Source organism: Egretta garzetta, unplaced genomic scaffold (assembly GCF_000687185.1).
Source record: "Egretta garzetta isolate BGI_Z169 unplaced genomic scaffold, ASM68718v1 scaffold302, whole genome shotgun sequence".
NCBI lineage: Eukaryota > Metazoa > Chordata > Aves > Pelecaniformes > Ardeidae > Egretta > Egretta garzetta.
The window spans coordinates 96,903-114,722 of record NW_009258788.1 but is presented as its reverse complement, the minus strand read 5'-3'; the positions used below and the strand labels follow the sequence as shown (position 1 = coordinate 114,722).

Sequence of the window (17,820 nt, the reverse complement as noted above, 5' to 3'; positions counted from 1 at the left end):
GCAGTGTAGCTTGGCAATGCGTTTCAGCCCTGTATAGCCATGGGATGGACTAGCTCTATTGCTAATGCTGAATTTCTCTGTGATGGTAGACTCTTCAGTGACTTTTTTTCTGGGAAGCACAAGGTAGATGTGTTCTTTGTTTGAGCTGTTATGATTCTTCATAACAATGTGTTTGCATATAGGGCAGAAGGGGAAGATTTGGCTTTGAATAGTGGCTAGGGATGGGTAAATCTTAAAATGTGAGGAGATTGAATTCAGTTTTCATCAGCATTCAGATGCTTAGCAGCTGCCCTAATTGTCTCTCATCTGATTTTATAAAGACTTTTTAATTATATTGTCAATATTTTCCTGACTCTGGTTTCCTCCAATTTTTTCCTTTTGATACTGTTTTTATTCAAAGTTCTGGGAGAAGAGATGAATATTGCAAAAGACTTTGCTGGCAGCGGCTTCCCCTTCTACCCGAGGAGCAGCCTGCTCGAACAGCAACTTGGCAGTAATGCACAAGACGCTTCCAAATCATTGTGCGGGTCTGGGACTAACGTCAGCACCTGAAGGTCTACCCAGAAAAACAGCTAATTTGAAAGTAGTTTCTCTTGATTTTGAAATCTGTTGAGATTTCACCTTGAGATGAAACGCAAAAGGAAAGCGCTGCCCTACAGTAATCAGTAGCCACTCCCATGTAACTCCTGGGCCTGCTTTAAGTAAATAAAATATTGTATCTGAGCACACACAGTGCTATGTTTTTTAAGCCATTGGTCATTCCAAGGTCTTTACTGGTTGGATGAGATTTCTGCCTGGTTCTAAGGTTTTTTTCCCAAGAAGTGTCATACTGAAATGACCAGGTTTCCCATCGAAAGTTTTAGCTTCAATGAATCAAAGTCTTAAAGTGAAAAATATTTTTTTTTTCCTTAAGTTTTTCTGATTCCCTCTAGTCCAAAACTCTCCGCTATCTGGGTGGCAGTTGTGAATTTGCATTACACCAGAAACATGGCTTATCGGTGGGCTAAAACCCTGCGTTGCGTTTGATTCATTGGATGTAAAAGGGAAAAGGTGAAATCTGCAGCAATAGAGGCAATTTAACAGAGAATAGAACTTAAGTATGATTTTTCCTGATTTGGAGAGAAGATTTGGAAGTCCAGGAGAATATCTAAACTACTAAGATTAGTACAGTGATTCGCTAAGGAAAGGAGGTAATCTTAATGCTAATGGCATTACAGTTTTTATTCCAGCGCAGTGACTGTAGTTCATAGCAGAGAGTTTGATAATGGTATCCTGTTGCAAACTGGGAACTGCCTCTTAAATTGGGTGGATAGAAAAGACACGATTAAAGCTCTGGCTTAGTGGTTTTACATACGGTTTGTACCCGTCTGTCTGCGCTTTCAGACGATTCGAGGACCAAGTGCAAATCTGAACTGAGGTGTCAGTGAGAAATGAAGCGTATTGTATTACTTATTCCTGAAATCTTGAAACTGGCCTTTCATTTTTGTCTAAAATCTGCCACCGAAAGCAGTGCCTAATAAGCAGCACTCGGAGGGCTGTGTGCGAACGCAGCAGCCCGCTTCGCTCAGGAGACGAAGGCTCAGGAACTTAGAAGTCACAGCATCCCTTGTGCCGCTCCAGGCGTGAATTATGATCTGTGGGCTTTTTAATGAATAGTGCTTGCTGACTAGTCCTGGGTTGTAGTTTGGGGGTTTTATTCTTTCTGAGGTGTGGTTTTTTGTTTTTTGTTTTTTTGTTTTTTTTTTTTTGTGGTGGTGGTATTACTACCCAAGGGGTTGGTGCTCTTCAGCATAACAAGGCAGGACCCATGGTGTGAGAAAAGGGTCACGTATGGAAGCATTTTTTCCTTTTTCCCCCTTAGTTTTGAACTGCCATTTTGTTTTAGAGCTAATCAGACTGGGATGTAAATGAGAAAGCGAATACAGCAAGCAGGTGTTTGGTAAAGAGTTAGAATGGACAAAGACAGTTTGTTAAATTTAACAATGTGGTTTCAGTCATTCAAATGGTATCTGTGAAACTAGTACAAATTTGCTATCTTTGGCTGGAAACCTTTTTTTAAGGTTGGAGTAAGTGCTGATTTATCCAATAGCTTGGTGGGTGAAGCATTTATTGGCGATGCAGAAGATATAATTAAATTCTCTCTTCTGAGAGGCTTTGAAACCATCTATCCCTACCTTGAATCAGATGCTAAGGGGATTGAATTCAATTTACACCCAGGTCAGGTAAGTAGCTTAAACAAACTGGTTGCAAAATATCTGGCAACTGACCTACAAAACCATTTTTTTGCACAGCCATATTATCAACACGCAATCCAGCCGCATTCCTTGAGTCAGTAACTCTGTGGGTTTTTCAGCAATACAGCACTTGTGTTCTGGGCTGTTTGCTCTGGTCCTTGCCGTTGCCTTCTCCACCAACAAGCACACCCTACAAGCTGACTGACCCCCCTCCTTCCAGCTTCTTCACCTGAGACCGTGTGCGTGAGGTGGCAGTGTGTTAACGCGGTGACATCATGTCCACCCAGATTTGGTGCTGCAGTATGGCGCGATCCTCGTACCTACCCATGCGTCTGGGTTAATGATAGTATCTGACACCGTGGTTTCTAAGGTGGGCAAGATGTGTCCAACAGCGGTGCTACCCCATTTGATTTACTTACTTAGTCTCAGTTTAGAGCTTCTTTTCAGCTCTATACGGGCATAGTGATGTCAAGGATTTCTTTGAGAAACAAGGACTGGTAGTGAAGAGAAACCCAAAATTCTGGCCCAGCTGTGTTTCTTTGAGGAAAAAAAAAATCAGAAAATGCTGAATCTTGTGTTATTTTCTGAAACACCTTTCCCTTTGAGGTAACAGCAATAGTCCTTTAGGACTGTGCCTGAGGTCTCTCCTGGGACACCAGAATCCTTCATTCCATCTCTCCTTTCTCCCACCTGATGGCGTGAACTTTACAGCAAGGTTCTCTAAATGTCGCAAACTTTGCATCTCTTCAAAAACAATCTCAATATAGATGACTGGAGGGAACGGGCCATGAGACAGGAGCTCTTGGCTCTCCTCAGAGGGAGCGCACATACTGCATCTTTCCAGCTGCAACCCTTGGCCTTGGAATTAAAGGACCGAACATTGGTTTCAGGTGTGAGTCTCGTCTTGGTGTAATGCAGATATCAATGATATCAAGCAATGATATCGAGTGGAAAGAGATGAAGCATCTGGGTCTTGTTCCCAACTCAAACGTTTGCCTGCAGGGTGGCTTCAGACAAATTCACTGTACCTCTGTTCCTCTTCTTTAAAATAGAAATAATTCTGCTTTTCTGCTTTGCTGACTGGGAGGACGCCCTATATAAAAGTTCAGCGTTATTATTTATTTGTGTGTTATTGTTCTGTCTTTTAGCTATGATGTCAGGGGGTTTGTACTGTTCAGTACTTCTTGTGCTGTACCTATTTCTGTGTCATATTCTGCCCTCATGTGTCCTTGAAGAGTGAGAAAGGTACTTGGGATATGGTACAGTGTGCGAGGGAAGAGTTGCACTGAGGAGGAGAGGGCAGAATTTCATGTGCCAGACATTCTGGCATCCAGGGGAAGATGTCAAACCACCTCCAGGTGGGCAGTCATTGAGTGCCAGTAGGTGTGTTGGAGATGCCACCGCAATTGCTCTCCTGACAGAGAGCTGAACTGCCTGCATCCATCATCTGCCTTATTGCTGGTTCAAGCACTGATACCTGCTGCCTCCTATTGGGCTCGGCTTTAAAGTCAGCATGGGCAGGCAGCTCAGATGGGCCATGCTTCTCGCATGGGAAGCTTGAGCACCACAACCTCTTGGTGTCCCAAAAAGATTCCTTCCTCTAATGGTTTCTCACCTCTTCATTATAAACCTATTTGCTTTGTCGAGATGGTTTTGTTTAGATGTGGGGTTTTTTTTGCTTTTTTTTTTTTTTTTTTTTTTACCAGTAGTTTCTAATTATGTTATTTCGGGATCACCAAATGTGCATTCGCCATCATTAGTGGCTTCTTCTCATGTTATTTGTTTCATGTTCAGGGAATAGCAACCAGATTGCAAAATAATGAGCTACCTTGTGTATTTCAGAAACATACCCCTCGCAATATGCATTTCAATGATTATCGTCACAGTTGGCTATGTGTTAACAAACGTGGCTTATTTCACTACAATCAGTGCTGGGGAATTGCTGCTTTCAAAAGCTGTAGCAGTGGTAAGTTACAGAAGAAAAACACAAAGCTATATCCCTGCTGCAGTTGTGTGTGTTGATGTATTCTTATTTCCAGGGGAAAAAAAATGGGGGTGGGGAGTGGGGGGTGGGACATCCAATCAGGCATTTCTATGGCTCCTCTTTTGCACCACGTATTAGCATCCCGGTGAACTTAGTCTGATTTTTGACTGATGAGTGGGATTGCACTTCAGGCCATCAATAGCATTTGCAGTGTCATGTTAGACAGTATTTTTTGACCTGACGTAACAAAGTCAATAGGACTTAAATGTTATAGCCAAGTGCATGCTTGAAAAATTCTTTGCTAAATTGTAGGCTGAACTCCTGGGAAGGAGGAAACACAGATATTTGTGGAAGCTGGAGCTCTGAACTATTTTTTTGTAGCAAGAAGGCGTAACGCTGTCTCTGCACAGCGTGCATCCCGAGTACTTAGGAAGGGGGTTGCTGTGAATACTGGAACTCTTTTGGGAAGGAGTTGCAAGGCTACTGGGCTTGGGAATACAGCTTTGATTGTTCTTGCGGAATTGCGGTGATGACACTGATTTTTATATTTATGGTATCTGACTCGCAATGAGAAAATTAAAATTTCCATTTACTTTCCAGTAGTGACACTGCCTCTGGCTATTTCAATTGATGTGGCATTTAAAAAATGACCAAATTCAGTAGCTCTTGGGAGATTTAGAAACAAAACTGAAGAAAATTGTGCCTGTCTCCTGTGGTGCCCAGAACTCCAATTAAGGCTCTTCTGGTAACCTAGAACCGTAAAGTGTGAATGGATGGGACTATACCACTGGGTAGCATCAGCTAAGTAAAATGAAGGCTGTAGAAAAAAAATATTAGGTATGCAGGTCTCAGACCTTGCTGCATTCAGACTGGGTCTTCTTTTTTGGAGTCGTAATGGTCTAAACTGACATAAATTGGGGCCTGATTCCACCTCCACAGCATTGCCTCAGCTGCTGATCTTCCACACGCAGTCAGGAGCCAGGGTGGGAGACCTCACCTGCAGTAGCCTTGGTGTCACAAAGTGAGAGGTAACAAATGCACAGCACAGCTTTTGGTGAGGGATGCGGAGAAAGGGATATAAATAAAACTTACCATGCTTATGAATAATTTGTTAATAGAGTAAAATTACTTTCCTGTTTTATGAAAAATGACCCTACGTTTCTCTCTCCTCTAACAGGAAATGAAAAGCGACTGTAATGTTTACCAGGTGTGGGGCTTTTTCTTACTTTGTTCCCTTTGAATGTAGTATCTTCCTGTTAAAACCCTTTGAATGGGTTGGGAATGGATCCCTCTGAGCATAGCACTTAATTAATGGCTGCTTTGTTTCATGTGAAGGAGGGAACTTAGAGGGAAAATAGTAACTAATTCCAAACACCGATCATAGCGTAAGGTAAGGAGGGGGATGCATTCAGAGATGACTTTGATTTCTGCGTATGGGTTTCTCCTGCTCGCCTTTTCATTCCGAATACCTCAAACAAGCCTAAGAAGTGCTGCTGTGCTCTGTGACTTTCATGAGCCGCTTTGCCTAGTCGCAGTAATGAGCACATTTAAAGTCTGTCCACATTTATTTCCCACCAGGATGTTCTTCGTTGCATCCCGCGAGGGTCACCTTCCGGAAATTCTCTCCATGATTCATGTCCGCAAGCACACTCCTCTGCCAGCTGTCATTGTTTTGGTAAATCATACAAACAAATGTTCCTGCACGAGAATTCATATTACAGGCTTGCTCTGGAGGATTCGAACAGAATTTGGGCACGGCTTGAGTCTCATTTATTAATGTGTACGTGGGCTTTGGGCAGGGCAGAGGACAGTAAAGAGAGGAATGAGATTTGGGAGTTGTTCTTATTCTATCATCTCCTTGCTATCTTGTTGGTAGCACTTGACTGCCTATTGCCGCAGCCTAATTCATGTCGGATTGCCCTTTATTTCTAAGGACCTGCTCGTGATGAGCTAGCGCCCTTTCAGAGAAACAAATTCCAGTCAAACAAACAAACAAAAAAGGGATTCATTTAACCGAAAGTGCAGCTAAACACCAGCATCTGGGAGCACCCTAAAGGCTCATTATACCACCTTATAGTGAAAAATGCAAACAATTATGCACTAAGATAATGGAAGGGGAACCCTCAGCAGTGCAGTGGAGCGGTGATTAAAAAATGAGAGAACGTGTGCCTGGGCAATAGTCTATGAATTGTCTAAGGAAAACCACCAGTATTTATAGTGGAAATCCTATTACTGACTTCTAAAATAGCAGCCGAGCTAAATGTTGACCATGTGTTTACATTGTAGACTAATTTGTATGGTAAAATGTTAGGACAAAATGTCAAAATACCAACCTCAAACCTCGGTTTGCATAGTGCCAAGAAGATTTCCACTTAACTTGCAGCCTTCATAACCGTAGGTGTTCAGCCCCTCTTTTGGGAGCGATGACTGTAATGTACCTGGACAGACCTCTGCATCTGTGGGGAGTTCTAGCCACAGCAGAAGACGCGTGTGCATCCGTGATTGTACGTTGGTAGGATCGGATGCTTGTACTGGAATTTAAATCAGTTTTTGCTACAGATGCCTATAAGCTCACTTCTGAAGCGCCAGATGAAGCGTTGAATTTTATATGCACACATACAACCGTTAGCATCCAAATTTTGAAAATTAGGCAATGTGATTACGGTGAGAAGTTTTAATGAAATTCATTTTACATAAGCATTTACTTTGCAGTTTATTTCTTTGGGCTGAAATAGCCGTACCTTTCAGGTAAACCACATTGACTTTTTTCTGTGGAATGAAATGCACAAAATGTATTAGTATTTATTTATTTTTTTCCTGAAAGATGTTTTCTGCTACACCAGTGTCCTGTAACATGTGTGCATTGATTTCCTTTGAAAAAGTCAGATTCTCATATGAAGATGGCTTTCCTTCAGAGATTGGAAATTCTTTTTCTTACCTTTTTGCAACTAGAGTAGTTGCAGGACATACTGTACATTAATAGTCTGCATTTTGGCATTTTCCTATTTTATTTCTCCTGCCAAGGTCTACACACTGTAAGAAAGGAAAGAGGTCTTGAGGAGAAACTGAGAAAATGAGCATGTTCAGTGTTTGAGGCTTGTTAAATAAAAATACGTTTTTAGGAATTAAAAAATCTGTTTATATATGTATGTCCTGGTATTTGATAGATGTGCAATCTGCAATCTGGTTGTCATCCTTTTTTTTTTTTTTTCCCTTTATAGCTCTCCTGCACTGTCCATGGCCCTTTCTTGCATTATTATACTTATAACTGAGATTTTCAACTTTTAGGGCCTGAGTCTGTATAGAAGAAATCTTGCTCAATATAACTCAGTGGTAAAATTTCCTTTGACCTTTACCGAGAAGGAGTTTGCTTAATATCTGTGTGTAAAGAACCAAGTGCTTTGTAAGTCATTAAAGGTTGGAAGCCAGAGACCTGTATTTGAAATATTAATCCTTCTGGTTCAAATCCATGCTTCCTTCACTGCTTAAAAAACCCCAAACAAAACCCCAACAACAATAAGGGCTACAGTGAAGTTGGCTCATTCCCTCACCCCCCAGTGCAAGGACTCTGTCATTGCAAGCGCAGGGTGCCTCATGCAGGTGGTGTGGACTACCCTGCAGAGTTGATCCAAACTACAAATATTCTGCTTTTGTCTAGAGAGATTCCCCTGAAACAGATCCCTGTAGCCTATGCTAATCGTCTAAGCCAAGGTGCACCACTCTAGTTTGTACATGAGCTTTTGCCCGCCTCACGGAAGCCTTGTATCCCACAACAGCTTTTTAATGAGGAATTTTATTTATTCTAGTGTCCCCTCTCCTCCTTGCTGTTCAGTAGCCACCTGAGGGACAGCTAAATGCTTCTCTTTGCTTAGAAAGGCTTACATTTCCGATGGGCAATAAGTCCATGCCCTGCAAGCCCAAAAGGCATACCACAAACCCCAGCTGGTGGCAGCCCGGTGTGCCCAGCTGGCACCCCACAGTGTGTGGCCACCCCTTACCACCCAGAGGGGGCTCTGCTGAGTTCCCCTCTTGCAGCCTGGGGGGGGGGCGATAAGACTTTTTCCTTCCACAAGACCCCCAGAAACCTCCACTTCCATATGATCGGATGTGGCCAAAATTTAACTGCTCTTATCATTTGCATCAGTGATGAGCGAGTAAAACTGCGGTGGGCTCACATATTTGTCAGGTCCCGTGCGAATGGTGCCCAGGATGCTCAAGCATTTTGGTGACGCAGCGGGCTGTGTGTCTGTGTATTTGCCTGGGTCACAGGGGACAGATAGGTATCAATCACGTGTGGCCACCCGGGACAGATAGATATTGATGGCACGGGATCTTGGGGGACAGCTAGGTATTGATCACACACCTATTGGCATGAGGAAGGCAGAACTGCGGCCCTCGGGTGTCTCTGCAGGGCTGTGCTGCTTGTCCCCATGGAAAAATTTGACATAGCTGCTGTGAAATAATAGAGATCGGTCCACTAAACCCCTCTTACGCTCTGAATTTCTTTTGCAGCATCCTCTCACAATGATAATGTTATTCAACGGGGATCTCTACAGCCTCCTGAATTTCCTCAGTTTTGCCAGGTGGCTTTTTATTGGACTGGTAGTTGCTGGGTTGATTTATCTCAGATATAAACGTCCTGATATGCCTCGTCCTTTCAAGGTAACCTCCGCGCTCTCCTGTTTTACATGAATCCTTCTCCCCCATGTCTATTGTGTAGTCAGGCAGTAAAGGAGCATTTTCTGATGTAGAAAGCTAACCTATTTTTTTCCGAGAAAAACAGAGTTAATAGAAAATAGTCTTTTGTGCTGAAGGGTCTCCCAGGGTTTTCCTGCAAGCTCCCCAGCGCTACCCCAGCTGCGTTCCCTTCCAAAAGATAATTCTGGCCTATTCCCCAGTGCTGGGGGGGTAGCAGGGGGCAGTGACTGAAGCCGCTGTGCCAAAGTGAAGGTGTTTGCTCGGGTTTGCCTGCCTGTCACGCTGGTGCAAGCTGTGTGAAAATACCTCCCGGCCTGTGTAGTCACATAGGGTTCAGACTACAAATATTGGGGTTACGTGTGCCAACCTGATTTTCAGCCAGTCCTCTATTTAATGTCGCCTTTAATAAAGGCCTGAATAATTTTGCCACCAGAATTCACGACAGATGTAAGCATTAATATTAAACATTTTATTTCCTTGTCTGTCCAACATCAAATATGTCAATTTGGTGTGCAAATAAGTTAGCAGCGGTATTACTATGATTTTTGGGGCTTGCAATGGATCTGCAGACACAATTACTGTGAACCCAGAAAGAAAATGCGAATAGTCTGGTCCATTGAACAGTAGCTGGTTTGGCCTTGGTTCTGCCACTCTTCTTGCTTATTTTAAGGAACATCTTACAAAGTAAGTTGTCCCGTTGTGTATCCAGAAAGATAATGTCTGTCATAGAAAAAAAAAGGAGGAATCTATCCCTATTTATATATTGCCAAGAAGGCTATTTTGTGAAGAACGAAGAATGTGTGCTGTTGCATTCTTGTAGGTACATCTGTAAATAAGGTCAACAGCACAACCTATTTTGCTTTGTTTAAAAAAAAAAAAAAAAATAATGCTTTGGCAGTGCACAAAAGAGGAACCGTAATGCTTCAAGGCATGAAAGGAAGAAAATAATCTCCAAGGAATTTTCCAATTCTCCGTTACACTGAACATCGCGCTAGCCATGCCTGGAGGCGTTTCCTTCAGAGAGGTGCTAATGCAGTGGTTGTAGTGGTGTTCTTGAAAATCGAGAGAATTAATTTGATATTGCTATTTTTTTGTATTTTCAACAATGACACTGATAATACTGTCAGTCATGCAGTTAGAAAGTGCTTTTTCACTAGCTATCAGTTGCGTAATGCTATCAAATATCTTTATCACTAGTCAAATTGGTGTTTAATTTACTCCATTCCTGCCAGATTTTGATTTTTACCTTAGGAAGAAAATCAATATGTTCTTAATAGCTTTAAAAGGTGACTTGAGCTCCTGGTTGTGTTTTAAAATGTTTTCTAATAGGTAATTATCAAAGAGGAAATCTTTACTGCAGTTAGCGTTGCTTACTTATCTACTGGAGGATTAGAGGAAGGACTTTGGCAATGTAACTTCTTTACAGCCCTCGTGTTTTAAAAGATGTAAAACACTGTAGTGCTTTAGCCTGTAATTAAAAGACTTCTGTGGTACTTGCTTCGTAGCATTCTGCATGGCTTGGTTTCTGCGGTCACTGACATTTTGTGTGCATGTTCTAGGTACCTGTGTTTCTCCAGAACTATCCTCTGCGGCTGGGTTTTATCCAATTTACGTTTCATGGAACATTAAATGCCATAGTCATTCAATAGGAAGGTCGATGCAAAGTAATGGTTCTGTGTGTGGTTATGTTTCAGGTGCCTCTATTTATTCCAGCGTTGTTTTCCTTCACCTGCCTCTTCATGGTTGCACTGTCACTTTACTCTGATCCAGTGAATACAGGGATTGGATTTGCAATAACTTTGACTGGAGTTCCTGCCTACTACCTCTTTATTGTATGGGACAAGAAGCCAAAGTGGTTCAGAAAGCTCCTAGGTAAGTCCTGGTGGGAGTCCCTTCTTTCGTGCTGACTCCAGGAATTTCTCAAGGCTCCCTGTGTTGTGAAATCCTTCTGATGGATCCTCTCGGCTGCTCTGAGCCGGGGATGACAATGCAAGTTTATTTTTGGCACATGGGTTACAAGGAATGCCTGTTAACTAACGAGATACATTTACAGCAAGCCCATTCTTCAGCTACTGATTGACTTTAAATGACCGGATGTCTCTGCCCGCGCCCTCTTCTCTCTTCCCTCCCCTACAAACATCTGGTTCCTTTTAAATCACCCATCTCCCTCCCCTGGGTGTTGGCCTACACTAATAGAGAAAGTATTTCACCCCTGGGAGAATTGGTTTGGAAACTGAATGTCACAGTTGTGATGGCAGGATGGGCTCAGCTCCTTGTCTGTGGAGTATTCGGAACGGGACATGCTCAGTCGGGCTTGGTATGGGGATATTGTCCTTAGTGGTGGCTCCCAACAAAATGATAGCAAAATATACTGTGCCTGACACACCTCTGCAGAAATTGTTTCTGCGCTTCGTGAAAAACGACTTCTGAGTGACTTGGCTGTAGTATTTCACACCTGAAATACACTGAGAATCTTTTTATACCGTTTCTGAAAGTTTTTGAAAGCATTTGTGGAAATCCTGATATGTTGGAGAAGGGTTGTTTGGAGAATTTCAATTAGAAGTCAGTATCATTTATTACAGCTCCCCAGTCTTCTCCTTTTTGTTACTGAGCATGATAAGAGGTGGTTTCCAAAATGGAGGTCATTTTCAAAACATGAAACAAGGATATAGGCAAAATATTTGAGGAATAACGGATAATGTATTAAACAAAACCGAAAGAAAAATCTCTTCTGCTGCAAAAGAAAAAACTCAACTTGTCAAAGTTTTCAACTAAAAATAGTTTATTTGTATAGGAGCTGAATCAAAACCACGTATTTTTTCTGTGCTTCAGTTTTAAAGGGGTGATTTAAAATGAGCTGCTCACAATAAAAGAATGGGGGGTTTATATGTATGTTACTATATTATCACCTTTTATATGTATTTTCTCTATATAAATATAGGTTATATAGTTATACCCTATCTATTGCAGGGTCTATGATTTTCCCTCTCAATTCATGCTGGGAAGTCCATGGACAATAGGGCAGAAAGTATTTATGGAAAAATGTTAGTTTAAGGTTAGCACATTCTGGTCGTCTTAATTTTATATCCATAAAGTTATAAATTACTTGCAATGTCCTGGGAACGGGTAGAAAGCTCCAGTGCAAATGAAAACAGTTGTATGCAAAAGGACATTCTATTAAATAGTTGGGGTTTTGTCTGTTTATAATTTCTCAGCCTTGACATTTAGGGATGAGGAAATTTTCCCTTATCAAACCCAGGAGATTTTTGGCATTTTCTGTGAAGTCTCAGAGGTTTTGGAATATGGTTACTTGAATTTCTGGCCACAGGATGCCAGTGTTGAACTGCATTACTTGGGTGAGAGAAAAAATATTCTCTTTAAGGTAGACTGGGTAGATGTGATGCTTTTTCTGCCAGCTGTGACAACGAAGGTGAATCTTCTAGCTTTTCAGATAACACAAAATTCTCCTCCTAGAAAGAAGGCCAGGTGCCTGTGTAGTACCTACGGATGGACTCGGTGTACTGGCTTGGAGGGGAAAACGGTGGATGCCAGTCAGTGGGTGAAGCAGCTTGCTTACCTTGTAATTATTATTCCCGAAATAACAACAGTAATGATGGGAAACTGATGCTGACAGTTTTGGGGTGGAGCAGAGTGGAGATTTACTTGTTAAATAAAAGATTTTTATTTTTTTTTTCTTCCTCAGAAGAAGCAATAAACCTTCTGTGTGGAGTCATTAAACTGGCCTTATTTTGTGAGTGGTAAGGGAGCTGCACTGTATAGTCTGAGAGCATTTTTCAAAGGCATTGAACAAGGATAAATTCACTTAAGGTACCTCTGTGAGATATAGAAAAGTCATTGGGCAGCTGCAAGCTTGGTATTCTAACCTTGAAAAACTATGCATTAGATGTACATAGGCATGAAAGAGTAATTCCAGGCATGAGGTAAATGGACAAGATGAAAAAACTGTGATTGTCATTTAAGAGGTAGATTTTTGCCAGTTTAACCGGGCACCTTTCTTTGAGAAGACAACTGATTTTTCTAGACAAAGGGGGACGAGATAGATCCAGTCTACTTAGACTTCAACAATGCATTTTGTGTGGTACCACAGGGGGGGTCAAAGCCTAAGTCCTAAGGTAGCATCGTGCTAACAGGTTATTAATTAATTATTATTATTAATTCCCAGGCTGCTTCACCTGCCCAGCTCAGCTCACAGACAGGGTGGTCTGGGGCTCTCTTTACCCATTTGCAAAATCACCTTGTTGGGGAACTTGACTTGTTCAGCTACTCAGGCATGCTTTGAAGACGAGAGGTGACTGCTGCTCGTACACCCTACGTGGAACACGTGCTGTTTAAGCAAAGGACAGCACTGGTGCAAAACCACATGGGTACAGACCAGCCCCACATAAGATTAGGCTGGATATTCAGAAAAGGTTTTGTAAGGATCCAGAGGAGAGGGATGTTGAACAGCCAGAATGAGTAGTGGGGTAAAAGACCCAGCCTGGAGATGGGTACATTTATGAAAGGGGTTCCAGGCTGCTCACAGTGGCGAAGACCTGGAATGGACTACCCGAGAAATCCTCTCCAAGGCTGGATATTTTTGTTCTGTACATTTTGACTGTCCTTAATAGCATTTACATTTCTCCTTATTAAATTCCTGTATGGAACAAAGGGTAACTTCACAGTTCATGGGGTTAATAGGGTCTGGGTGGTATTTTGCAGCGAGAATAACATTTTGTTCTCTCCTTTTCCAAAGAAATTTTGCTGTAGCACCAGATGTGCTGGGACAAATAATTTTCAGCTAGTACAGGCTTTATTTGACCTCCACTTTTTTGCTTTTTGTTAGAACTGATGTGAAAATAAGGAAAGTCAAGCCTAGGAAATCCTACAAAGCAGATTGGTATGTAAAAGCATGCGGCACCAGCACCAGGATGTGTCCATTGGAGCTTCCTCAGTTGAAAACCCAATCTTAGACTCATATTTAAAACATCTGTTTCTTTACAGTGGATTGAATTGCAAGGAACTTAAAAGTCAAATCCTGTTTTCTTCGTAGCCTGAGCCCATGCTGGAAAAGAGATCTGTTTATATAACAAAATATCTCTTTCAGGGTTATTTGCAAACACCAGAGAATGGCACTTGCTCACTCAGGACACGGTGTTATGTGCCCAGATTGCTTCTCTTTGTCGAGTTTGTGACGTTGGGATCCACGGGAAATCATCTCAGCATTTTGCCATTGCAGATTTCATGTCCGGTCTTATACGTACGCAGGAAATTACCACTTTCTTTCCTCACCCGAGCTTTATGGAATGCTTATATAGACGCCAGGTCTGGGCTTTTTAGAGAGGTTGTCCCCTGGGACCTATTTACAGTGAATTCTCCTCTTGAAAGGGAAAATTAGGGTTTGAAGCAGTGGTGGGGGAAGTTGTCTTTACTGACACAACATGTTAAGTTGTCGTGTTAGAAATGTGAAGCTAGTCCTGGAATTCCAGGTGCTGGACAAAGCAGACAGTGTAGAGATACTGACTGGAGACAGATTGGAACATTTTTTGGGGGGAAAATACTCCTTACACTGTCTTATCCTGAGTATATTGCAACCAAAACAACGCAGCAAGCCCCCCAGTCATCCCAGCACAAAGCAAAACTACCCCATGAAAATGGAAGAGCAGTGGCCACCTCCCACCACAGCGAGGGCAAGGTCTTGCTGCAGGTGGCTCCGTCCACTTTGTCAAACAGGACATTAAAATCACCACCAGCTCTCGAGATGCCCAGGCTTTCCCTCTGCTGCCGTGCCCTTTTCCGCAAGCTGTTGCACCACAGCTCAGCTTGACAGAAAGTCTGTTTTATTTCTTCTTTCTTTGCTCAGCCTCAAACCTGGAAGGGGTGGGAGGGCGGGAGCGAAGCCCTGCTGGCTTCCTGCTGTCAGCTTTTCTCCTGCCCTTCACTCCGGCCGTGCTCAGCCCAGCTCTGAAGTCCCCACTGCGGGTAGGGGGGAGGGAGACGGGAGGAAAACGCAGTCCCGGTTGGCTCTCAGCCTCTCTGACCCCATCAGTTTATAGTCTAAGGGCAACCTGGCTTTGCAGTGAACTGGTGACCTCCAGAGAGAAGAGCAAAAGGTGGCAGAGTCTGCCTTAGACAGGAGAGCAGGAAAGGAGTTTCGGTTCATGTCTTCTGCGAGTTGTACGGTTTCACCCTCCTTGCTTTCCACTGGTGTAAATGCCGACGTGTCGCGCCGGACAAGGAAACCCAGTGCTTTCTCAGATAGCAGCTCCTGCTTCTTTAAAGCGGGTTACTGAAAAAAAGTGGCAAGTGAAAGGAGCAGTGAGAAAATGCTCTTTTACTGTCCTATATGTGCATTAACTGTCCCATCTATGAATCAGTACCCTAAAAAGAAAACCACCAAAAGGCAATAATTGTCCAGAGTGACAAAAAGTGTGAAGTTGTTTTGGCTGTCTGACATTCTTAGGCCTGTGAAGCTTTGTAATCATGGGTTCCTTTTCTTTTAATTTTTTTTTTCTTTTTTTGCTTAGGCACATCTTGGTGCAGCTGAATTAACTTGTTCAAACTCGTTCAGACTTTTGTTTCAACATGGCAACTTTTTTAAAACTAAACAGCTGCGCTTTAAGATAGCCTTTAAATGCCTGCAGACCTTTATTGAACTAGTTTATACCTCCGTACCTGTCTATTATTCTTGCATATGCATAGCCTGGGATCAGAGGCAAAGAAAACATAGTTAAAAAGAAAAAAAAAAATTTAATCAGACATTTAAATGATGTATGCACCTGGTATATATGACCGCTATGAACTGTGTGTACAAGTAGGCTGTATGAAGGCTTCTGCCTTCTCCATCCACACCAGCGTTCCCCATGTGTGTGCTTTTATCTTTGCAGACAGGGTAACTGTAACGTTGCAACTCCTCTTGGAAGTCATCCCGCCGGAGGAGGAGCAGAAATCCTGATCTTCGTGTGCAGCTTTTGGCTCAGTGTTTCATTTCAACCAGCGGGAGAGGGGTAGGGAGACTTCTTCCCCTACCTAATGTTCTGCAAACTGGAGGACCAAGTCACAGCTGAGATGGATACTGAGCGAGCCAATTGCCAGAACTGCATTTTATGGTGTTGCAATTTTATTTTTTTTTTTTAAATATGGTTGGTTTATACATAGAAAGCAAGAACTTGTGCTATGAGGGAACTCATGTCTTCATTATTTCTTTTGTTCTAGTGTCATGTTTTAACAAACTGTAGGTTCGTCAGACTAGGATTTTGGTTGCGTTGTCACTGAGGATAGGTTTAAGCAATGTGTAAGTAATAGTCAGGTGTACTGTGAAGAATGTATCCTGCTGGCTCTCCCTGAAGAACCCACCTCTCACCTGAGACAGGGCGAGATAAAGCTGCTGATGTCCCTCCCGTCGCTCCGTTTGGCAGCCTGGTTCGATGCCTTTGGACTCACTGGGAGCACCAGCGCTCTGATGCAGGAGCCCAGTGGTTTCCACACCTTTGTGGTGGCAAGTTCAAGGTGTCTTCATTCCAGACTTGTTACGCTATAGCCGATAGGAACACCTGCTGAGAATTACCCTGCCAGTGGGGCAGGAAGATTTTAGCCTGGGGGCAGCAATTTCATACACGTTAAACTTTCTACCAGTATGGAATTGATTACTGTTTTTACCGATGTTTCTTTGTGTACATATGTATAGGAAATACAGCAACTGAGCAATCACCTTCAAATGAGTCAAAACATTTGAATGCGACCTCTGTTTCTGTAATGAGTATTTTCTATCTGGAAGCATATGGACCTGCAGTTATCGGTCAGGCAAACCTGATTTAAAGTTTTATATAATTGTTGGTGGACAGAAATTAATAATAGTCACTGATGGGAATACTGTATAGACATGGCAATAAATTCAATACCATTTTATTAATAAGGTATAAGGCAAGTTACAACAGATTTGTTGATTTGAGTAGGATACACACTTAATCTGTGGGCTTTCCATTCAAGCACACTCCAATTAACTGGGCTTTGAAAATCCAAGGAACTGCTGCTCTGCCAATGTCTCCTTCCCGGTTCTGTCTCAGCAGAAACCGAGAAAGGCCGTCAAAACTGATAAACGAAATTCTTCTTCAGAATGATGTTTGAGCTGAGATTTGGCTCAAATATGAGCTGAAGTTTTGCCCCTTTTTTTAAAGATAGTTCTGGATAAAGAAATTTTTTAATGCTTAGAAATTCAGTTTTATATTTCTAGTCAAAGACTACTCAGCCTTAAGATTAAGGTTTGTTATCACTCTGTTGAGAATATAATGCTTAAATATTGAATGCACTACTTTTTGAGCTGTTTGCTATCAGCAAGAGTATGTTTCATGAAAACATTTATGGAACTATGCAACGTTAAACTTCCTAAATTGGGAGAAAAGCACAACTAATAGCCAGACCACTACAGTAAAGGGAGACTGTGTATTGTATATGTGTTGTATATATTCAGAATATTCACCGTTTTAAGGGTGTACAGTAAAATGTCTTAACATTTATACGTGTTTTTCTTTCTTGTATTTCTATGGTGGAATTTCATAGAAGTAGGGAAATGGGAGTAACTGAAGAGCAGTAATTTAAGACGCAGAAAACATTTTACAAACAATTTTTCCTTTAAATGTTTTCTGTTTACAGTTTCAGTGTTACTTGAAACTTTTTTAGGCAAACATTCCAAGAGAGAGATTTTCATGGTGACGGTGCACGTGTTTAATTAGTATTTACATTTGGGTCAGAATTCTGCTTCTGAGGCTGTCTCCTGCCATCCCAGTTCACCGGGGTTTGGCCTGTGTCATCGTGGAGCATCTTCAGAGCACACCAACTGCGTTTCTCTCCGATACAAACTAACTGCCTGGTGCCCTCCAGCAGCAAAGCCAACACACTCCTCCGCTG

At 42.2% G+C, this 17,820-nt stretch overlaps 1 protein-coding gene across 1 annotated transcript in view; it reads left to right on the top strand.

The window, feature by feature from the left end:
- SLC7A11 (solute carrier family 7 member 11) overlaps nt 1–15,868 on the top strand; it is a 60,280-nt gene extending 44,412 nt beyond the window's left edge. The window contains exons 7-11 of the mRNA XM_035889215.1: nt 4,077–4,289; nt 5,761–5,893; nt 8,731–8,880; nt 10,611–10,788; nt 15,801–15,868. Coding sequence (XP_035745108.1) covers nt 4,077–4,289; nt 5,761–5,893; nt 8,731–8,880; nt 10,611–10,788; nt 15,801–15,868 — 742 coding nt within the window. The remainder of the gene's footprint in view (nt 1–4,076; nt 4,290–5,760; nt 5,894–8,730; nt 8,881–10,610; nt 10,789–15,800) is intronic.
- Nucleotides 15,869–17,820: the final 1,952 nt, after the last annotated feature.